At 26.4% G+C, this 26,241-nt stretch overlaps 1 protein-coding gene across 2 annotated transcripts in view; it reads left to right on the plus strand.

The window, feature by feature from the left end:
• The window catches only part of LOC114120633 (5-hydroxytryptamine receptor 2C), an 86,125-nt gene extending 60,751 nt beyond the window's left edge, over window positions 1-25,374 (plus strand). The window contains exons 6-8 of one of the 2 annotated variants that reach the window (XM_050210187.1): window positions 14,388-14,540; window positions 20,146-20,427; window positions 23,029-25,372. In XM_050210187.1, coding sequence (XP_050066144.1) covers window positions 14,388-14,540; window positions 20,146-20,427; window positions 23,029-23,332 — 739 coding nt within the window. In that variant the 3' untranslated portion in view covers window positions 23,333-25,372. Of the gene's footprint in view, window positions 1-14,387; window positions 14,541-20,145; window positions 20,428-23,028 lie in introns of both variants that reach the window. The other variant, XM_050210190.1, reaches the window with a different exon arrangement.
• The last annotated feature ends 867 nt before the right edge of the window (window positions 25,375-26,241 follow it).

The raw sequence follows: 26,241 nt of genomic DNA on the forward strand, positions 1-26,241 counted from the left end.
TCAGTCCTGTTCTAATTCAGTACCGCAAAATATACACAGTCCTGGCATTTTACCACACTCCATATCTTCACTTATTCGTCGCAAACATTTAGCCAGACGTATCTGGCAAAACCATAGGAACCCTACAGATAAAAAAATACTAAACCGACTCACCAAAGAAATTCAAGTAGCATTACAAAATTACCGTGTATCCTCATACAATAGTTACCTGTCAAACATGCGACCGGGTGAATCAAATTTGTGGAAAGCAACAAAACGACTATTAAACCAAGATATCAACACCATTCCCCCTCTCCGCACTGATGATAAACTTGTCATATCCGATCAAGAAAAATGTGTTGTTTTTTCAAACATGCTGCAAAATACCTTTTATCCCAACCATATCTGTAATCCAAGCAATGACCTAAGAGTAAAACACACCTTAGAACTACCAAATTATGAAGTCCAAAATTCTATTAATCACGTAACGCCAAATGAAATCAAACAAATTATTAAAAATCTCCCGAACAAAAAAATCACCGGGCCATGACAAAATTACAAATCTTATGTTAAAAAAATTACCACCGAAAGGACTAGTGTTTATTACCACTTTATTTAACTCTTTATTGCGTCTTGGTTACTTTCCACCCAAATGGAAAGTCGCAAACATAATACTAATAAGCAAACCAGGGAAGGACAAATCAAATCCTGACAGCTACAGGCCAATCAGCCTCTTATCTTCAATTTCAAAATTGTTTGAAAAAAACCATTCACACTAGACTTCTTTTCTATTTAAATGCCATAGATATTATACCTAAATTCCAATTCGGGTTTAGATCAAATCATTCTACGGTTCAACAATTACTTAGAATAACTGAACATATTAATACTGCATTCGAAAAACATTGTCATACTGGAGCGGTATTTATAGATATTTCAAAAGCTTTCGATAAAGTCTGGCACGAGGGCCTAATGTTTAAACTAAAATCCATTAATACTCCAACTTACTTGTTCAATATTATTAATTCATTTCTACTTAACAGGCAGTTCGCTGTTAAAATAAATGATAACACCTCAGACCTTATGCCTATATCTGCTGGTGTACCTCAGGGCTCTAAGCTTGGTCCCATACTATTTAATATATATGTTTATGATATTCCCCAGTCACCTCGCACGAATATTGCCCTATTCGCAGACGATACTACAATATTCACAGAATCTCGTAACATTGAAGCAGTAACTACAAATCTACAAGCACATCTTCATGAAATATCTTACTGGTGTAAAAAATGGCGTATTCAAATAAATGCGTTCTAAAAGCACAGGTGTTATCTTCAGTCTTCGTCCTTACCGCTCCCCTGAACAACTAACATTTAACAATGTAAATATACCTTGGAGCTCGTCAGTAAAATACCTCGGCTTGATATTGGATAAACGGCTAACATGGCAGCCTCATATCTCATCCAAACTTCAACAGGCATATCAGCGACTCTCTATGTTATACCCTATTCTCAATAAAAAATCGCCAATACAGAAAAAATGCTCTCTTCTAATATATAAACAAATTCTACGTCCACTACTCACTTATGCGTGTCCGGTCTGGGGAAAATGCGCGTCCACTCACATCAATGAAATTCAAATTTTTCAAAATAAAGTGTTACGTATTATTGCCAACGCACTTTGGTTTATAAGGAACGCAAACTTACACAAAGACCTTCTCATCCAGGAAATCACAGACCATATTAAAACCGCATCAAAAAACTTCCATACCTCACTGCTCAACTCCTCTGGCTCACTTCACTATCAACTTCACATACATCCGCCTCAACGTAGATTAAAACGTGGACGTCCGCATGACCTTCTGGTTTAATAACTCCACACAATATACAGTAGCTATTTGTTACTCGTAGCGTCTAATATTAAGTTTTATAACTTGTTATGTATTATATTATATCTGTTTATACCTTTTTATTGTTAACATTATTATATCAGTTCACTGTTACTCAATTATAGTCAATTACGTCTCGGCGTAACTATCACTAATGTACATATTATACTAGATAGCAAATTCATCATACTATTTAAATTTTATATAAATTAATAATCATGTTAAAATTGTTAAAAATGTACCATCCATTGTATATCAATAGATGTAGATAGCCAAGGCTAGGAACATCTTATTGTATTAAATAAAAAAAAAAAAAAAAAAAAAAACTCATATAATATATGTATATAAACACATATATACAAATCAATAATAGAATGATACTAAATGATGAACTAATTAGTTGTGAAGTATTTATTTGCATTAAGTAAACATAATAATGCCGTGAATCAATTTCGTTTTGTATTTACTGAAATGTAGTGACAGAATCACTATATTCGTAGAATTTAACAATTTCAACTATATTATTCATTTAAAAATAAAAACCTGATTTTTGAAAAGTATTAATGTTTTTTTTTTTTTTTTTTTAATAGATAACATACATTTTTTACGTACATTGAACTCATTATAATATAAAATATAAAAATTATATAAGTCGTTAAAAATTTACGATTTTTTGATTTTTTTAAAATTGTTCAAGTAATTTATTTTTTTTTTAAATAATAATGCATGCATTGAATTCATATTTCAAAGCCAAATATTTTTCTGATTATTTTGATATTAAAAAACTGAATCTCAAACAAGCAGTTATTTACTATGTGCTTTAGATGCACGTTTAGCTTAGATGAATTATTGGAGTAGCACTTAAAATATACTTTAAAATTCCAGTTTATTTATTGATTCACTCAACTGAAGTTTAAATTGTATTTTGATATTAATACACATATACATATTTTTATTTAATTAATAATTAGTTAATTATAAGATTTATTTTTTATATATTGAAATCATCACAAAAATATTATATAAAGGAATATTTAATCAGTTATTTCATTTTGGAACGTTTTAAAAATCCACAAAAAAAATTTACAAAAACGTTTATACTTTTCTAAAATATACTTTAATCTAAAAAATACCTTGTTGATATAATATTATAATAGAATAATAAAGTGTGAGATTTAATACCAATATGTTTATTTATTTATAAATAGTTGTTATAAGTTGTTTGTTATTAGTTGCATATTAATATGTTGCTTATTTAAAAAATTAAAAAATTGTAAAAATATTAATATTTTAATTAATTTTATGATTTCATACAACAGTTATATTATATAAAAATAAAAAATATTTATAAATTTTTATATATGATCTTTAATTAAGAATAAGCAAAAAAGTTAGTGCAGGTACGTTTTTTTGTTTTAAAAAAAAAATAATAATAAAACAAAATTAATAGATATTAGTTTAAAATATGTTTTGCTAACACAAACTATGGTTAAAAATATACCACTGTATAGTAACTGTTAAGTTTGTTTTATAAAATTAAATTTTAGATTTTTTATTCGATTTACAATCATTAGGTTGGTTTTATAACAGTAAGTCAGTTAATTATTTTTTCAACTGTTCATACTGTTATATGCACTACTAAGGTTATACTTTGCAGTGAGCAATAGTTTCCCGTTGTCTTTTGCACAGATTGAACATAAATAGTTCTAAATGTGTTCAAGTACTGAACAATATTATTTAACTTCATATTTAATGTATTCTGTTTGTGTAATGTTCATCGTGATCTTTCGGAAATTTCAGAAATTTAAATTGTGTATGATCTATGGATCATAATATAATTATGTTTGTGTTTCGAACAACTTGTTGTTACAGATGGCAAGTATTTTTTTTTCAATTATCTGTATATTTTTAATAACTCTAAATATTATATTGTTGTTTCAGATCTAGAAATTACCACATTATATTAGTTTTAACTGATTTATTGTTATAACAATATTGTTTTCGTTTTAAATATCTTTGAAAACTTTCAATCCTAATTATTTAATTTTATTAATAAAAGAAAGAAAATCTTCATTCTATTTAAAAGTGAACTGCGTAGTCCGACACTAGAATTTTTAATTAAAAACGCAATAGAATGAAACCTTACCAGAATAAAATTTATTCAGTAAATGATAACCGATAAGTCCGTGACAACAAGATTTTTTTGCTATAAAGTTTCGTCTCTTGTGTTTCCCATTCTGAAAATTTCTTTTTTTTCCGTAAGGTTGAATAGACTTATTGTACTTATAAAAGGTTGATTTTACCAACGTTTTTCAGGAGATATCCCTATAGAACTCTAATCTGTAGTTCATCTATACTTAAAAGTTTAAATACTTATAACTAATTAACAACAAGTTCGAAATTCGAGTTTTGTCAAAAATCGAATTACTCTTAAAAATATCCCGCTTTGAAATATGAAATTAAAAACGTGTGTTGTTATTCAAATAAATAAAATTATGTAAAAAATATATTTTCATAAAAGTTAAGATTTTTAAAACTTTGGAATATAGAAATTTAAATGGATTAAGCACTTTGTAAAAAAAAAAAATCATAACCTTGGGTAAAGTAATAATTATTCTATTGTACAATTTAAGTAGATTCGGTTTATGTTTATTTGATAGATGGCCAATGTGTTTACAAAATTGATAAATATTATAAATACGAGTACGAGTACGAGCATTATACTCCGACGTTACAATATTATTTTTTATAAATTTAGGGAAAATCACATAATAAGCTGTACATAAATTTTATTTTATAATGTGGACCAAATCAATTATCGTTTAATTATTCGTCAAGATAAATCATTTATCAGATTATATTTTGAAATATTAATGTATTATTAGGTGTTTTCTATTTTTTCGGGGAAAATATTAAACTACATTTAGTAATAAATATTGTATAAAATCAATTAAAAATTAAAATTGTTGTTTGTTTATTATGAGTTAATATTTGATATATTAAAATCATTGATGTGTAGATTGCCCTAACAAAAAGGTAGTTACATTTTAATTTTTATGACACTCCCGGTGGGTGGAATTAATTTATCACGGTGCGAAAGGAGTTATAGTAACAGTTTGTTATCAAGTATTTATAATTTATGAATAACTTTTACTCACTTTTAAACCATTATACATGAATAATGATATTATGAATGTACCTAAGTATAAAAATATAATTCGAAGAAAATATTAGATTTGTATCATATTTGAGAACATTGTATATAGTGACTAGAAAAAATCAAATTAGGTTTTGTATTATAAAAAAAAGTTTTCTTTTTTTGTTTTAGTTAATATTGAAGGCATAGTATTTATTCTTATAAAATAGGACTGAAAATCAAACATAATAAGAAAATCATTTAGTACTTGAACATAATACAGTAACCAAAAACTATTAAAATTATTTTTATTTATTTTATAATTAAAATAATAATTTATAAAGGTTTAATAATGTTTACGCAAATAACTTACTATTAACATAGCTTGAAAAGCAATACAAGTATAATTCTAAAATAATTGTGTGATGTGGTAACCTTAGTGTATCCAAGACTATAATGTTAAATAAATTGAGTTATTAATAAGCAATATAATATTTTAGTAGGTTTATTATTTTTCTAGGTTCGAATCATATTTGAACATTTTTCATAAATTTTTAAATATTTAAACTGTTTTAAAATTTATATTTTTTATTAAGTCCCGAAATTATTTTATAATAAAATATTATATAAATCTGTTATAGTTCTAACATATAGATAAAAAATACATTTTTTTTGACAAATTGAACTATTTTATTTATCTCAAATAGTAAAATAATAATATTCAGAAATAAAATATTTGAAATAACCCGATGTTCCTGTAGGCTATATTGCTTGATATTTTAAAATGAGTAAAATTCTTGTATACATTATTTATTTATTTATTTATCGTTTGTGATTAGTTTTAAAATTAAAGGATAACAAAAAACGAGTACAAATTATATTTAAATCTTTTTGGAAATTCTTGGTAGGAAAAAATTTAAGATGAAATTAAAAATGATAAATATATCTTAAAATAATATTAAGTATTAACGGTACGCATAATTTATAGTTTTGAAGTGTCGACGAAAACTACCAAAATATTTTTTATATAAATGAATAACACTTTATTTACCTACTTTACCATAATTTTATTTACGTTACATTTTTTATAAGCTGTTTTTTTCCTTCCGTATTAATTTACCTTTTAAATTTGATTTTCTCTTAACGCTTTACATTTTTTTTTTTTTTTTTATGAATTTCCGTTTTTATGTGTTTATTCTTATAGTTAATTATTAATTATCAAATATTGGTTATAGTTCACAGAATTTAATCAGCACAATGAGAATATGTCAAAGATAACTTTTAAGAGATAGATATTATAATATTATAAAACAATAGATTGTTATACTTTACTTATTCTACTTGAGTTTAAACAAACTAGTAACTATTGCAATTCATATTATATACGAAGTTATTTTATCATCTATAATGGAAAACTTTAAGTATCAGAAAATTCAAATATTTGAATGAATATAGATACCATATATTATTAAACTAGTAATTTAGCAAAGATTAATATATTATTTTAACCAACTTATTAAATCGAAAATGTGATTATTTCTTATGGCATATAGTTATGAAGAAAAAAACTGCATTATTTCAGATACTTTTTTTCTTGATTGGTTAATTTTAGGTCTTGAGGGAAGCGATGAGTTTCAATGATATAGCCTTTTGTTTTTTTTTTTATTTTTTAGAACAGTAAAAATCTTTCAAAATTTAAATGTAATGTTGATTTTTAATTGAAAACTCTATATTTTTGTTTTTTTTTTTTTTTTTTTGAAGAAGTTAAGTCAAGACTGAAATTAACCATTACATTTAAAAATGGAAATATTTATACAATATACTGGTTTTTGAAAAATAATGTTAAATATTTAGTTTATACTAAAAAAATAATATTCAAAGATTATTTATTCAAAGTTTTTCCATCTTGTCATTACTTTATATGCAGAGAATAATTTTAAAAAAAAAAAAAAAAAATAGATCAATTTTAAGTTATTTAATGTACCGTGATCCTATCGTATTAATCAATAACACAAGATATGATTTATATTTTTTATTAGTAGAATATACTTATTGTATTACTTTCAGAACAGTAAGTTTATAATATAGTAATATCCTTAAAAATATAGTTACGCTCACATACCGCCTCCGGTGCGGTGTAACGACTAATAATCGTTATTGGCATGTAACGATATATCATTTAATTCAAATTTAACACATCCATCAAAGTGATTTATTCATTTACGAGGTACAATCGAAATCTACTGTACAGCAGAGTGAGTTCCTCGGTTTTTTTTCTTCACAGTTTTATGAACAATCACGGCTGTGCGCAATGATAAATAGGAAATCACTGCACATACCAACACAACTAACGACAGTGTATGTATTTTCCTGATACCCGTTGTCAATCAATGCTCAAATGATTCACGCGATCATTTAGAAGTGCCAGGAGTATAACGTTTTCTGGTTTAAGTTGATAATATGTTCTAGCACTAAAACCAACTACCCTATTCATCAGTATAAACACGACAGGTGCGCGCCTCATTTATAATAGACTTGTGAAATTATTACTGTTTGACATTATTTTTCATTATTTTTTTCAATAACGTCGATCGACAATATTACAGTTTTATGGTTTTCGTGTTTAAAATTACAACGGTATAATAATTACTATAGCAAATAAAGGTATTACTTGGGTTATACTTTCAATTGAATTTTCATTTAGTTTAATCGTGAGTTATTATGTCTAGGTAGCTAATTTAACTTTGTTGATACTGTTAGCATTATTCTTTCAAGTACTACGCTAGAAAGAATTTATATTTCATAGTCAATACTTGGTTTTTATAGGTTTATATAGAAATACTGATCCTTATTTTTAATAATTAGTGAAAGTTTCATAACGAGAAGATTCACATAAATATTCTTAACATATTTTGACGGAAATTTCCATTTATTCTGTTAAATACAAAATAATATTTCAAATAGAAACGTTCATTAGTCAAATACTTAAAAACAATATGTATATGTAAGGTACTTCTTATTTGAATTTGAATACATTAATTTTCTTGTTTATTCTTGTTTAAAAAGGCACTATAAATAATGTTTCTATTCTGATTTAGTCTATTAATGGTTAGTTTCAAAACAATGTTGCTTAAAAATTATTATAAGAACAAAGTAATGATAAGACGGAGTTAAAATACAATAGACATACAAGAACAAGTTTGTGCATTGTATGACCCAAAAACTCACAAACACGTATGTAATTTAAAATGTATTGCAACTTTAGCTGTTCTAGTGATAAATGGTAATGGCTTTTCCACATACAGTGATAATCTGTTATCCCAAGAACAAATTATTTTTAGTTATATTTATTGTATAATATATTAGTTTTTTTTTTTTTAATTAAATAGTTTCGTGAAAAATAAAATAGGCCATATTAAATGTCCGTAAAAGAAATACAAGAAGTTATATCACATACAATATACATGTAGATTGTTAAATGGTTCAATTATTATCTTAGTTTGTTAATTAACATATTCAAATGGTACTATGGAACATTTTAAAATCTATTTATCTATAGGACAATCAAAAACTATTTGTACTTGATAAAGGTTTTTTCAGTATAATAAAATATAATTGTCTTCAAACATGTAAATAAAAAAAAACAGTAATAGGTACATACTTAGTAGTTATATAATAATAATTGAGAATCGCCCTAATTTTTTTAAACACTTTTCTGACTGCCTTAAAGTTTTAACTGAAATAAGCTAGATCATATTAATATTATAGTTAAAATTATTCATTAGTCTTTATGTGTAAAATATTCAAAATGTATAATAGTATTAACTATAGTAATATCACTAATAATTCATTATTAAAGTCTAGTTTCAATTTATTTTTCGTATAAATGTTTAAGGACTCTCATAGAATAATATTTCCAAAGTAGATTCAATAGTTGTATTCAACTCACAAATACAGTTTTAAGAAACCTGTAGGAAGAATTCAAAATATATTTTCCATAGAACCATTTGTATTTTAATTAAATAAAAAATCTTTTACAAAACACCTTTTGCCTTCTAGCTGAAAACAGTCATGTGAACCAAATATCTTGATAAATACCTTGAACTACTCAGTACATTATATCATTAAATTTGGGTTAATGTTTTTAATCAATAGAGATTTAAAAAACGTTTCTTCTATAAAATTAACTTTTATTTAAAAAAAATCCTTGTGATATTTAATTAAAGTAATTGGTTTTTTTATTTATTTTTAAACTTATGATACATGCAAATAGTTTAAAAAACTTTTCTTAGCTGCTATTTTACTATAATTTTTTTAAAAATTACATGATCATAATTTGGTTTTTCACTCTTTTAAAAGAATATTATAGCTTGACATTATCCAGTTAGTTAATTTTTTGTTTGTTTTTTTTTCTGATAATAAAAAAGTCATAAAAAATTCAAAATTGACATTTTTAAAGTACATCCTATATCCAATTTGCTTAGTCGGCACTACATAATATAAGTATTATATTTAATGTCTTAATTTTAATAAGTATTCATAATTATACGTTTTCACATAATATACCTATTCAACAGCACTATTATAATAACGTTATGATTGTACTAATATATCTATAGAATAAAGTTTTTTGATAAGGTGTTATAGTTTTTGATAACGATTATAATTTTAATTCAAATACTGAAAGTTCTTAAATGTGTGTTGTAATTTTGCTTCTCATTTTATAACGTCAGGAGTACTTAATACTTGTATAATGTATATACATATATAAACTATATATTGTTTGCTTTTTGTCTAGACACTGTTTTGAGGGTGATAAATGTTCTCTAATTCTTTCACGTAGCGAGTCCATTAATCGAAAATTAGATGTAGATTGTACTTCGAGTTTTTAAAAATGGCAAAACTCCCATTATTTTTCGAAACAACCGACAGTTTTATCGGTTGGCGTTTCCGGTCCTAGCGGTACACCGAGTACTCGGTTCAGTGGCAGGATCCTTTTCCACATACACACGTACAAAACTTCCATCGTTATTGGCAACAAGTTAAACGTATTCGCAGTTCAAAATATAAATCGTTAAACGGTTGTATCTATCCATCGAATAACATCATTAGAAACAAGTAATATCATCATAGGGACGAAAAAATAAAACATAAACTGCGATCCACAGAATTATTTATCAGAAAGGTTATATTGGGTGCTTAGCAAATCTGGTTATTAACGTATCACCAGGATAAGTATGATACACGATAAAAAACATTTTACCGTAATAGGACTTTTAGTGTGTGGCTGATGTAAATGTTAACGCAGTAATTCATAAATTACTACACACACGCTTGCATTCGTTCATTTTAATGGTTTTTTTTTTTTTTACACACCTAAAACATAGTTGTACGATTTTAATTTCGATCATTCAGCGATGTGTATAAAATCCGAAAATACAATTTTCGCTTTGGTCGTTCCTCGGGGAACTTGTAAGCGTTGACGGTTAGATGCACCAAAACTTGTAAGTGTCTTCACATAAAATGCCATCCGTTAATCAAAAAGTTTCAATTCTTTTTCCTGTCTTGTTTGTTTTTAAAAATCTACAGTTTCACATTCAATCAGAGGAAGTAATATTCCCTAGATAATTTATTTCACAGAAAAATTCAACCCGTCACCATTATAAATGTGTATTCTTTAAAACGTACACGTGTATAGTATTTTAATTCAAAGTCCATTGAAGATATTCCGACCATAAACGACCAATTTTAGTTTTAAGTTTTCACGAAATTTCCAATAAACAAAATTAAAAATATTTAGAAGGTACCTATCTAATTTTCAATAAATGTTTAAATTTACGGTGTTATTATAGTTTCACAATGTGATCAATTTGAAAATAACAATTCATCTTCTTTAAGTATAATAATAATATATTTACGCATATATTAATTATTGTATGTTAATTTTTGAACCAAATGGGCAGACAGTACAGACAGAGTATATTATATGCATTTCGTACGTCGTCATAAACATGTCTGAATACTGTTTTGACGTAGTACGATAAATTGAGACCTTGGCTAAAATATAATCTATAATTTTCTATAATAATTGTATAATTCATAAATTTATAATACAATACCGAATTAATCATTTTGTCAGTGATACTTATATTATATTATGACTAATAAACTATGAATAAGTATAGATTATGAGTATATTATTTTTAAATTGTAATTATTAATCGTTGTTAATTTGCTTTGTGTTAATTTTTTATTTGACCGTGAAATAATTAATATTGAACTAAAAAATTTCTAGGAAAAAAAAACAATTATTAATTTTGTAAAACTGTGAAACAAAATTTTCTTTTGTTTATTGAATACGTGTTCGTTTTTTTCTAATAAATATTTAAATGAAATATCTTTTAATTCATTATTATTATTTTTCTGCATATTCTGGTATGAGTTTTGATTTTAAAATATAAAATTAATTTTCTTTTTATCAAGTACATCATTAGATGGTACATTATATAAAGACATTTTAAAATATATATACTGTTTTTCATTATTAATTAAAGGCTTTATAAGATGGTAAGGTAGACAAAATATTGACGTAAGTAAGATGATTTCCATAGAGTATTATTGTTTTACATATATTTTGACCATTAAAATCGAATCAAAGTCAAATATGTTAAAAATGAATGTTATTTTTTTACCCTTGTGGTTGTTTTTTGAAAAGTTGTTAAGGTTGTAAAATGTCTGTTTATCAGGAAAATAATGGCCAATGGGTATTCTGCCAAATCACGTGGGTTTACGTTTTACTTTTTTTTAAATTGTTTTATAATTACTTTTATTCGAGAAAAGGATATCTACAGCTTTTTTTATTCAGTTTTATTTATAATGAATTGTTTAATTTTTTTTTAAATACCTTAAAATATTTTTTCAGTACCTATATTAGAAAGTATTGCGAAATATTCATATATTCAATAAATAGGTCGGAGTTATAAATCTTATGGAATTAAATAATTGAAATATTTATATAATGTGTAATTTAAACATAATGACGCAGAGTGATATACAGCAGATATAAATTTTATATAAATATGCATGTATGACAAATTATGGACGTCAAAAATATATACTATTTTGTAATAAAATTAAATAGCGAGTGATTTTTCAAAATAGTACAGTAAATTAATTATTCATTTTTCATTTTCCTTAGGATGGTGTATTTTTTGAGTAAAATATCAATTAATTTTGGACTAATAACCATATTTATTATGAAAGAATATAAAACAAAAATAATTTAGTAAAGTATATAGGTAGTATTTGTTTTCTAAAAGTATAAACAAGTACATACATTTCTGAACCTCTTCGGCAATACATATATTTTATCGTGACAATATTGTGAATCTTCAAAGACATTTAATTAAGCTTTTTTTTACTTTGAAATGTGTTGTTCTCTACCGAGGGTAATAAAAAAATACTCACCACATTATAAATATCTAATAACCAAGACTGTTTTTTAGTCTCGATCATATTTCATAATAAATCTGGTTTGTTTGAATTATGACCATGTATTTTATTATTTTTACTTATGATTTTTTTCTTTGAAAAATTTCTTTATATTTCCAATTTTTAATCATTTGAGTATAAAAATCAATTAACGATTTTAAAAATAGAAAAATAAAACTGTTAATAATTAATATTGAATAATATATATAAATAAAAGTGACAGTAAAACATATTGGGTTAAAATCAGGTTCATAAAACTATTTTTATTTTTTTTTTGTTACCTATACAAAGAAAACAATATTTTTATTGTGTTGGTTATAAAAATGTAAGTATTTATACATTTTTATATTAATATTGATTATTTACTTTGTACTAAGTTCAACTTATTATTATTATTATTTGATTTAATATAATATGATAAATATCAAATATAATTAGAATTGCTATACATAAAACATAAACATATTATATGAGTGAATATGTATTTATAAAATAATTTATTTAAATATATAACAGATTAAAGTTTCTTACATCAAATAGGTAATCTTAACTTTCTGGTATACTAAGTTTAACTGATATTTTACTCTACAAAGACCTTTGCATTTAACAAACCTATTCTCGTTGTGTGCATAAAAACTCACAAAGGGTTAATAACCACTTAAGGTTCTTAGTCAATAGTCACGCCTATAAAAAAATTCCAAGTAACCCACTTATACTTCTGAGAAGGAATTTGCTCAGGAACCGTTTTCAGCTTCAAATTAGTACTTCCCCCTCTCCTGTTTCATTTGATCTAACTCTATATGTAATGTTGTATTACTTTTAAACACAGATTTAAGTAATAAATAAATACATTTTGTCCGAAATGTATAATTAATTACATATTGTTCTTTAAACATTTAAAATAGTTTAAAAGTTAATCTAAAAAATAAAACATATTTATTTATTACAACATAATATATCTCATTACATAAATTATTGTCATTATTATTATGAAAAGCCAATCTAATTGTGTCACTTATACTTTATAAATTGTCTCCAACTTATTAATGACGATTGTTCATTAATATTTATCGATTGAATTGAGATACATTTATGTTTTTTTTATTACCATAATAAACAATAATAATATAGTATGGACATTTTAAAAGAAATACAGTTGAATAATAAATTATCGACATTTGACATTAAGAAGAAATTATAACACAACGACGTGCACAAATCGATATGCGAATAATTGAATTATCGTGCAAATTTGCGGCACAAAATTATGTACATCAGTGGTCATTTAAAATTTAAAACCAATGACGAAGCATTTGTGAAAAATTAAAAAAATAACAGTTGTACATAGTACTATTGTGGTATTGTCATTCCAACTAAATCAAGATGTGGTTTCTATCACCTCAAAAAAATATGATAATAATAATAACAATAATAATAGAAATAGAAATATTAAATATTGTAAAATAAAAACATACATTTTTCGGACATCAGTCATTACTGAAAAATCGTAAAGCGATTGTCCATATCGAAGAGGTCAAATATATATAAACAAAAATATATATTTGTTCGAATCGTTCGACCATATAGTGTACGGTTAATATTCGTTTCTCGTAAAAAGTAGATTTATATAATTTTTATTATAACATTGTAATTATTGAAGTTAAAATGTACTTTTTATGTATTACCTACCCCTAATTAGTAGTTTGGATGGTGCGTAGTTTAAAATTGTGTAAGACGCGTGTTTTGCATGAACGATCATGATGTATATTATGTATTTATATAGCTGTACCGCACTTAAACGTTTGCACATTCCAAAATCGGGGCAACCAGTACCGATGTTGATGATAATTATATAATATTATATGTCGAACCGATAACGTGTTATTGTTTTAGGCGGTTACAGGCGGGCAAAAACGACAACAGGCAGTGCGATCAGCAGACGCAGTTGCCGGACGCGGGGTCCGCTGGCGCCAGCGACTCGAGGAATTTCCGGTTGAAGACTCTCAGACTTCAGCTGAACATGAACCCGTCGACATTGAATTTGAGGTATACATCCGCACGCACACGGTGTCGAGTCTATATTATACGGTCGTGGACCGCTCAACTGTCTAAGTGTGACATAGGTTCACGGTTCGTAAAAATGTACCGTCGCGGTGGTTATCTACGCCTTTTTAACGCACATCCACGGTCCGCCAATAACAATATAATGATTGATATATAATAATTGTATACATAAGGTTTACTCGCACTGTACTATTGTAATCGTGTATGTGTTGCACCTCGGGGAAAAAAGCGATCGGTATTATTATTCTCGATATTTTCAATTTTCCTTTCGCCTACCGCCGACGTTTCCGGCTACCCTATATACGCACCCTTTGTCGGAAGGACACACATAAAGTGTATAATAGGTATCCTGGTCTAGGCGAACGAAAGCTCACGTCCCGTCTCTCTGTCGGCGGTCGGTTTATGGATTTTCGCGCACTTTGCACTCGGTGAACGGAGAACTACCCTATTGTGAACATCCCGTACACCGGATCAATCAACCTGAGGAAACAGCCATCCCCGTTCCGCCGCGCGCAATGAATGGAAAACATCGAATATTGACGGACTGCATCAGATTTTTACCCTTTCTACCTTTGTTGTTATGGCATATAGGCTTCGAACCTCACGGATTACGCCATACCTGCACAGGACGCGCAGTAATAGCCGCGGAAGAAAAAAAAATATTACCCGAACGCTCAGAAAATACAAGCGAAACAGACTCATTAGCATAAGACTGTACGCGAATTAATGTATTTGATTACGTTAAATAACACGATTTATAATTAAAAAAAAAAAATAACTAAATAAACCACCATTTGACAAACGGAGAAGAGCTCGCAGTACGAGCCTTTTTTTTATTTTTCGTTATTATGACTGACTTAATTTTTAATACTTATTCAATCCCTTCGGTCCTGCCAGTCGACTGCGGTTTTATAACCATCGTCGTGGGATGACCGTATTCGTTCTTTTCATTCGTTTTGGAGAATATTAACGAACTTAAATTTAACTAATTGGTAAAACTACTCTAATTATTATTTCAATGGCGTTATAAGTTAGTCCGTAGTTTATTTTAGGTACGTTTCGGAGCTAAAATTAAATACTACATTTCAAATACGTTCTGTTTAACATATTTTATACAAACCAATAGAATTAACATAAAATTATACAATAAATAAAACTAGTACACAAAAATAATTTAATTATTATTGCATATTGTTGTATATTTCTTAATTAAGATTTACACTATAAGTATTAGGAAAAACAATTATTTTATGTCTACCCTACATAAATATTTCAGTAGAATATTAGTTCTTAAAGAAACTTTTCTCTATTATGGGTATACCTATTGAAAATTATAAAATAGTTTTAATTTTATAAAATTTCTTATCTCAATAAAATGTCTGATGTTTTTAATAATACTTAGAATTTAAATTAATTAAAAATTTTAGCTATTTATAATGTGATTTTTTTCTTTTATATTAAACCTATAGGACGCCTTTTAAATGTATTAAATTAGAACTTTAAAATTGCAGTTGATTGTTATTAATTAATTTTTTTTAAATTTACTAAAATGTTGACGAATTTGTAGCTTATAAAAATAATGCAAGAAAATGTTGACTTTTGTATCATTCCAAAAAGTATTTCTGAAAAAAAAATCATGTGGAATTGTATGATCAACAGTATAGTTGTGAATCAAAATATGAAAATTATTATTTATGAACCAATGAAAAATATACAACGAGAATATTGTAGATATAACGGTATCTTCTTATTTCTGATATAAATACAATATATATTACATTATATTTATTCTATTAAAAAGTTTCCATTAGAGCTATTTCCTTGAAGATTTAAGTTGAAAATAGAGAGGTTTTAAACTTGACCTATTTTTTGTTATACAATATTAGTGTGTCTTTTCTTTCTCTAAATTATGCGTGATATGTGACCGATTTTTGGGTTATAAAAGTACTCTAAAAGTTTTACAGAACAACTCCTTCAATTAGAAGTATCGATTTCTTGAGTGTATAGGTACATTAGATAATATTCTAATTTATAAATTATATTGCTATAAAAAACTATCACAAAATAGAGAAAAAATTTGAGACAATTTAGGATGTTTAGTGCCTACCCAATACGGTTATTTAAAAATAATTAAACACGATACCTATTTATCAATGATAATTAAATATTTAAATAAAATAATTTTCGTACAAAATTTAATTACAAACTCAAAAATCGAATTAATAGACATTTTTGTAAAAGTTAGTGAATTTTTTAGAATACTTATGTTGGTATGATTAGAGGTCGCAACTAACCTAATTTTTAAGGAATTTATATAAATAATTAAAATTTAAAATATTAAATTATATATATTATTTAAAATTTAAATATGAATTCAAAGCAATTCATAAGTATTCCCAATTCCCATGTATGGACATTTATTACGAGATTATAAAGAAAAACAGTTTCACTTGAAAAAGAACCACTTAATACGATTTTAATAACTATTAATTTTCTATCTCTATATCAATTGGAGCATAGCAAATGAACAATCAACTGGTCCAAAATTATGCTGTTCACATTAATAATAAAATTAAATCCTTTCTACATAAGTTAAAGATAAAAATATTATCTTATTTACCATACGGGATTTTATTGATATAACTTTACAGCGAGTTAAAGACATTTTAAAATTGTAATATTTTACAATTATAACTGACTTTTAAATTCAAATAACAATTAAAATCTATCAGGGTATTAGATCATGATAGAAAATATTCTTAACTTTAATATAAATTATAGGTGAATTCACTCTTACATTAAGACTAGCTAATATCACAAGATTGGATTTTCTAAACTCAAATTAACTATGACGTGCAGTGCAAGCCAAAAAGAAAGATATCAAAAATAGTTGTCACTATAAGTTATAATTAAGTTAGAATCATAGTTAGAAAACTAAAATTAAACAGTAAAAATAAAAATAATGTTTAGTCGTGATATATAACATTTTTTTTTTTTTTTTTTTTTAATCATTAATACGAAACAAACGTATTATTGTTTAAAAATTGGTTATTTTTTAAATTTGAATTCATTTTATATTAATATAATATTATATACTCGTATAAATAAATAAGAAAAACGACGTCACGGCAAAAAATATTGTCTTTACAGTTTACATTGTACATAAATTAGATTTATCGACTATGAACATTGTAGTTTAAGTGATTATTTTATAAATAAAATAGTTTTTACTAACAATTTTTGCGTCATATAGGTAGGTATAGTATTAATTGTTAATACTACTATATAAAGATATATAAGTTATAAAACATATATCATTATGTTCAAACAATATTTAAATTGTTGTCCATTTTAAGTAAATTTTAAAAATCTTTTCACACTTAGTGTTTTTACAACTGTCTAAAAATATAACTTTAAATTCATTTAAACTGTATAATAATCATATTTATTTATATTAGAAGGTATTCTTAATCTTAGACTTGACTTGAATTTTAAATACAATAAAGTTTCATGAATAATTATTATTGTAATACTTTTTGGTACTGTATATTTTCACACATTTATTTTATCTACTTAAATTATGAGAGAATTATAATTTTAAAGACTATTTACATTTAACAAATTCTTATTATTAAATCATAGCATTAATAATTCAGTTTTAAATCATTTTTTTTTTTTTTATATAAATAATCATTTAACAACTTATATAATTACTGCTTAAACATTTTTAGATATTTAAAAAGTGCTCGTGACTCGTGATCTCTATATTATCATGCACATAAATTTGTTTTTAGTATCATTAAAAGTACTATATCTATTTCATATTGTTATCTTCCTACGCTAAAATTTATGTCAAGCGATACGATTATGATAGCGTATCGGCTAAAATAACATGTCCTTGATCTTAGTTTACACACGAAAAAGTATACACGTAACCTATTCAAGTGTAAAGTGTGCTAACGTAATTGTTATTATTAGTTATATTATAATGTATTATTTGGAAAATATCCAACGACCATTATTTTGAACAAAAGGCCATTTAATAACCTTAAACATATATCCATACGTATTAAATATATATATATATATCATAATACAATAAATATAATATCATATTGTAATTTAGGTATAACTACCTCCGACATTTTACAGACGTGATATATTAGAAAATAATATGGTAGCTATACAAGTATTAGTGTCGCTTTGGTATTTATTATTTTCGTTAATTTTCGGATACATACAGTTATAGTGGCTTTGTGCACAGCGTTTGTACTAGGGGAGATTAGTTTTAAATAATTTAATTTTAGTATCTATATACTAATAGCGATTACAAGAGAAATTATTTTTATAACATTACTAGTATAATATTATTATTATATGCATCTACTTCGATTTAGTTAATCACCTTATAATAAAACGGATTTTAATCATTTTATCTTGTGCGTGTAAATAATATTTTAGTCTATAAAAGTTATTGTGATTTATTAAGGATTATATATTATAAATATTTTCAACATATTAATTTATTTGTAGTGACTATGACTTAAATCAATTGTTTCGAGGTAGGCATGTATATATTATGTTCGTACAATAATTGAATTAAAAATTACAAAACCGTTTATTTGGTTGACAATTGTATATTATTATATTCATATTATTATCTCAATTAGTCCAATTTTCAATTATATCCGAAACATAATATATATATTGTATACAATTAAAAGTAAAATTTTAAAAACTTGTCAAAATAATATAAAATATATGATTTTAGTTATTTAGTGTATTATTTTTTGTGTACAGAAAATTGTATTATAATATGTTCTGATAACAAGCTACGATTAAAATAGGAAAAATAACATTACTGAATATTGTTAAATTATTAGAGTACAATATACTCGTATTGTATGTATACTGCGTGTACCTAAAATGTAAAAGTCCCATAATATTTATATTTTCAAAAAATATTATTTTTAGTAGACTTTTGTTATAGGAAAGTATTTTATAAATTATTTTTTAATACTAATAAAGGATATTAGTCTTTGGGGACTTTTCACCATCAAACAAATGATATAGGTTTTAGATATACCACGGAAAAATATAATATGATTTTTATGTAATTAAAGTTTTTTCATAAATGTGAACGATTCGATTCCTTAATTTCATCATAAACAAATATAATATGTAGGTATAGATATTTAAAACGTATATTATTTTAAAACAGTTATTCCCGCTCAATCATACAACTTTTACGATGGTCCATGAAATATACAAAAGTTATAAAAGAACATTTTTAGAGTTTTTATCAGCTAATCTATATATACATTATTGTATAATTCATGAATTAATTTAAAAGTAGATTATTAAAATACAATTCATTTTATCATTACAAATATTGTTGTGCGTAAATAAAAAGTTATATGTTCGTGATTTTCTTTATTATTATTAATTATGCAAATAGTATTATTTTGTAAATTCAAAAAAAATGTTTAACAATTACTTGTAAAAAAAAAAAAAAAAGTAATAAATATAATATTGTTTATCTATGTATTATTCATCGTATAATAATTTTATTAACGCGTGTTTACAGATTTCTCGCTAACAGACAGAAGCGCCAAAGTCTAGCTGCCGCCAACGCGGTTAGAACCGAACAAAAAGCCAGCAAAGTATTGGGAGTTGTGTTTTTCACGTTTGTGTTATGCTGGTCGCCATTCTTCTTGTTGAACATTGTGTTTGCCGTCTGCCCAAAGGAAGACTGCCCCGTGCCCGACCATGTTACCGAGGTGTGCCTGTGGTTGGGATACGTGTCTTCGACGATAAACCCGATCATCTACACGATATTTAACAAGACGTTTAGAGCCGCATTTATCAGGTGATTTAAAGTCTAAAAAAAAGACTGAAATCAATATTACATAATATTATTGGTGTCTAAATGTACCGATTTCGTCGAGTAAGCATTGTTACGATGTTACTGTGTACGAGACCATTGGTTGTTATACCTACACACTCGTCGACGGTTTCAGTGGTAACATTTCGTAGAATATTACAAATTATAATAATGATACTAAAAAAGTAAAAAAAAAAAAAAAACTGTACGAAAAATTCTTATTGAAAAAATATTACCGACGATTATTGATTAAAACCGTATTGGCTTGAGGTAGGTTTCATTCCATCGGATTATTGAAACGGGTTGGTCTAGAATATTGCGTTGCTGTAATTAAATTTACAATCGACCGAGTGTACTTAGAACTTTCCAATTAAAAAAAAAAAAAAAAAAAAAAAAAACTAACGTAATATAAATAAGGTTTCCTTTGTGTTTCGAAAACAGTGTAATGCTTTTCCAGATTTGTTCAACAAAAATGTGACAAATGATTTAATTGCCACTAAATATTCTTTGGTACGATCAATCAGGGGTACATTTCAAAATTTCAAAAAGACTAAAGATATATTTGTTAAAAAACCTTTTTTTTCTTTACAAAAGTTACATCCAAAGTCAAACTATTGTGGGTCTTCGTAAGGATAATTTGAAGTTTATTATCTCACTTTTATGGCTGCAACTGATAACTCGTGAATTATCGCATCACCGCACGACTCATCTTGACTCATCTAATCCATAAGAAAAGGAAAAACTAAAACTATTTCTATCTCACTTTTGCTGATACCGTTTACGAGGCGTTTTACACAACAAATAATTTTACTGCAAAATGTGAAATTCAAATACAAAGCATACAACGTAATGGGTTATAAAAATTATAAAACACCTAAAAAAAACTCCAATACTAAATACACTAAAATGTGTGGATATATTGTTATATAATTACTATAATAACAATAGTGTTATAATAATAAAACGTAACGTTAAAATGATAATGACGAAACAAATTACGGTCGACGTGTTTGCGGTGTTCCCTCGCATATTATGATTGTAGGTTTAACGGATTGGGGTACCTGATAAATATATATATACATACATATTATAAATAGGTAATTTATTGAGATCCATTTAATTATTATTTTAACTGTAGCCAGGGAGAGCTTCAACAAATAAAGCTCAAATAATATTATGTTTTTGTTTGTACCTATATTTATTATGACTCATAATCAACAATAAACATTATTATCCAGGGTTTGAAAAGACACTTGCGTATTTAATAATTATCTCGAGTACTTTAGTGTATTGGAAGTTGTTGGCCAAAAACAATTGAACTTGACACAACGTATATCTTTAAAAGTTTTAAAATGAGATTTTATATATATTAAATTATTTAATATATGTATAATATGTGTATGTTGATAACTATAATATGTCTATAATTCGCTACTCAAGCTAAAATAAAAGGTTAACTAGTTAAATGATAGAAGCCGAGTTATAAAGTAAATTTATAATTTCACTATTTAAGTATTAATTACATTAACTTAGCTTTTTCCAATTTTTTTTTAATAATAATACAACGATTTAAAATCACTTTTAAATTCATAGTGAGTAACTATATATCATTGATTTAAATCATAGTAAGGCTATTTGTTTATTTTTTTTCGTTTTATAACATTGTACACAACAATTTTAAACAAAAATATATAATTATAAATTCCTTGATTTAAAAACGTATTTGTCACTAGCGTGCAATTTCTTAAACAGTTACAATTAGAGGGCAATAAAAAAGAATCATAAACGCATTTTTAACAAACTATTCGGTTGTTATTTAAAAAATGTCAATGTTTAATTAATTAAAAGTAAAAATAAATATTTGACTTGACCGAGACAAATTAAATTGTTTTATAAAATAACTTAAAGCTTTTACAGTTAAATATATATTTTATGTTAACCATTACTTTATAACTTAACGTTTCTTAACGTTTACCTAATTGAAATAACTCAAGTTAATCGTTTTAGGTTTCTAAACATGACTTTAGAAAACCTTATATCCGGTCATTATTTACCAGTTCATAGTTTGTTGATATTGTTGATAATAAAATATTTTATGTATTTTATCGACCAGGTCGAATCCAAATTAGTAATTTCCATTTTAATATTAGTATTCACAATTGAAAAAAAAAAAAAAACTAGAAATACGTTTAATTTGTGTCTTGGTAATATAATTAATGTTAAATTTTTGCAGTTGAATTAATAAATGATTTTTAAACGGTTTTGTTCAGAGCGTATTCATACTATTAATATAGTCATTATTAAAAAATATCAAAAACGTCTTATTATCTATTTAAAATATTATAAGCTGTCCATAATATTAAAAAATAGGTACTTTTATCACGAAACCGTCAATCCTGAAATATTATTGTCACGTGTGCTCGCGGTACACGTCGTCGGGTCACCCATTCGGTTCGTCACCACTCGACCGGAGTCGGATCTGACCGACTTCCGGTTTGCGGTGTTGTAATTTTATATTATACGAGTAATCGCGTCCGATTCGCAACAGATTTTTTAAATATTTTCGTCACGTCCCGACTGTTTCAGGTTGCTCAAGTGCCGATGTCACAAGACCAGACCCCACCGGTACAGATCGGTGACGGACAACCGACATTCGGCTCTGATCAGCACTCCGTCCGGCGCGGCCGCCGGAGCCGCCGCCGTGCCGTTGTCCCTGTCGCTGCAGACCACGCCGCTGACCACGTCGCCGCCCGTCAACGACGGCGCTACGACTACGTTCGCCTCTACGGCCGTCGCAGCCATCGCCGCCGCCAAGAAAACGCCGGCCGGGCCCAAGTACCCAGACTCGTTTCGCGTCCAACAATGTCCGGAAGACACGGCCAAATACTGACCACCGGCGACAGTCGTTTCCGCTCAGACGAGATGTCTCGTACCCAGAATCCCGAAAACACACATCACGAGTACCTAAATATTGTCATTGTGTAGACTCGCGGTATAACGATAATAATAATATGATAATATTATTTGGATCTCATAAAATCATATAAATATTATACCTATTATTTGTGTCCGGTCAGACCGAGTTGTTCGCGTACGACACGTGTTGTACGCCTTCGTGTTATTATAATATTATAAGTACCTATAACGGGACGACGTGTAATAGAAGGGATTTACTATCTGTGTAATCGTGTAATAATATTATTGTTTTAGAATTTTTCTTGTAATCAATATTTCAGTTTTTTTTTTTTTTCATTCAACTATGTTTTACGAAAAAGAAAAAAAATCGTTTTGTTGATTAGAACAAAAGTCATCGCACTAAAATTATCGCAGATTTACATTATATTTCTCAGTTTAATTATACTGCGCAGTTATACCCTGCAGCTGTAAATGATTATACGCAGAGTGTCACTTTTGGATTCACTTCCACCAACGGTCCGTGTTGAAACCGCGGTAATAATATGTAAAGCCGGAGTTATTGTACATTATTATCATTATTAATCATCATCATTTTAATAGACATATCACAATATGCGTCCACTCTTCTTTCTTTCCTACTTTTCTTCTCACTAGCTCTTTGGCTGTGCTCTCACTCTCCCGGTACGCCTACACGTTCATGTCCATGTTTCTTCGTACGGTGTAGATCGGGGGTTCATTCGCGCTCGGAAAATATAAACGACCGCCGACGACGATGGAGAAGGAGGTCAATCAATCTTTATGAATACTCCCTATCCGCAAGAAAAATCCACATGCACCGAAGACCGAGAAGTAATATTATATGAAATATCGCACCTCTCGGGCGGACGAAAAAAATAAAATAAAATAATAAGAGCGCACTGCGGTTTTCGGTCGTAAAATTGATGAGCACCGGGCCTAAAAATCCGAGTAGGTATAGGATATCGGTTTAACGAGTTTCGTCGGATAGGCGGGGAGAAACAAGAGATCGACGAATTCTTCGCATTGATAATTATTATTGAACTATTACTATTATTAATGTTAATATTATTATTATACGTGTATGTGAAAAATATTATATCAGCGTGTTTTTCATTTTTATTTTCGTTATTATGTTAAATCTATAATATTTCGTAGGTAGAAAATAATATAATATATCTATAAACATAGTTATTAGGTACGCGTTAAGAATAGTTTAGCACGATTTTGAGGTATACCAAAACTTAAGATGTTAATTATACCTATTCTTGCTTTTGTATATTTTTAGCAAAGTATAACGGCAGTAGTAATTGTTATTTAAACACCGATGTTTGTCAAACTGATTTACAGATTTATAAAATGCATAGTTTATAAGAAGTTAACAGTAGTTACACAATAGAAAAATTAGGTTATTATTATTATAGAGCTTTAAGCTTTTAGAAATAATAAAATTATCGATTAGTCATTATTGTTCTTTATTGTTATTATTATTGTTTTTGTTGTTTTTTTTTTTTTTAATATACCAGTGTGTTAATGTCTTAAGTTACGTTCAAATTAATTTAAACTTATTATTCGAACATTTGTATTATATAATACGTGCGTGGAAAAATAGTTACTTATTTATTTTTAACGTAAAATAAATTGTAGTTGATAGTATTCATATAAGTATTGTTATCAAAACAAAAAATAATATTAATGGTATTCTTGACGTTAATGTAATTTAAAAATTATGCTGTTTCAATTTAAAAAATAATAATTCATAAATTATATAATTATGACAGGTGTTGTAAAAGTGTTCATTGGTATTTCTTATGAAAGTTGAAGAATAAATAAAATCATAAACATGTAATCGATGTGGTAATAGCCTATTTTATATAATAAAACCATCAAACTATCAAATCCGTAAAAAAATATGTATTAAGAATATTTGTTAATTTATAATTTTTAAATAATTATAGAAGATAAATCTATAATAATATAATATTATGACACTCTTAACATTCATAACCTGTTATCAATATTTTAAAGTTTTTAAATAAAGTTTTCTTTTATTAATAATTTTAAAACATTTTTATTGTACACACTATGGTTAGTTTTTGTTTAAATCACACACTTCATGTGTTGGAACTTTAGGAGTCTATAAATACGTAGCATTAATATAAATGCATTGTATTTTACTGTTTCAATAAATTTTAGAAAAATTCTCTATTTCCATAAAAAATTTAAATCATTTTATTTAAATATTGATGGATTTCAACAGATAATTTTTTTTTATATTTTATCGAATTTACGGTGTAGAAATTTTAATAAAATGTTAGGTTTGTAGTTCGAAAAAGTATCGTTTTTGAGATACGATTTTCTACTTTGGTTCTAACAAAATTCTATGAAGCTTGAAGATGAATGGTTTAATGTAGTTTGAGAATTATTTACGCAATTAACAATTGAGAAGTTCCCAAAAAAGCCCAGTGATGTAAATTCACCCAATTGTTGTTCAATGATGCTACACATGACTATTACTTATACCTTAGTTATTCCGGTGAAATTTGTAAATTCCATTCCACATCGCGAACAAAATGTTGACGTTATTTCTTTTGTTCACGCGATTTGATCAAAAAGTGTATTTTTTTTTATTATTATTGATTTTATACCCTTTGAAATGGGTTTGATGTTTACGCTGTATGATTTTCATTTCAAAACCTTATTAAAAAAATATTATAATCATTAAATAATATTTTTATGAAAAGGTATATATTATCGCATTATAAAATAGTGTAACAATATCGGTCAAATGTACTTATTAACGAGGCTTGAATTTAATGGTGGCCTTGATGACGCTGGATCACTTGTAAAACAATGTTATATAACTGG

This window comes from Aphis gossypii, chromosome 1, assembly GCF_020184175.1.
Source record: "Aphis gossypii isolate Hap1 chromosome 1, ASM2018417v2, whole genome shotgun sequence".
Lineage (NCBI taxonomy): Eukaryota > Metazoa > Arthropoda > Insecta > Hemiptera > Aphididae > Aphis > Aphis gossypii.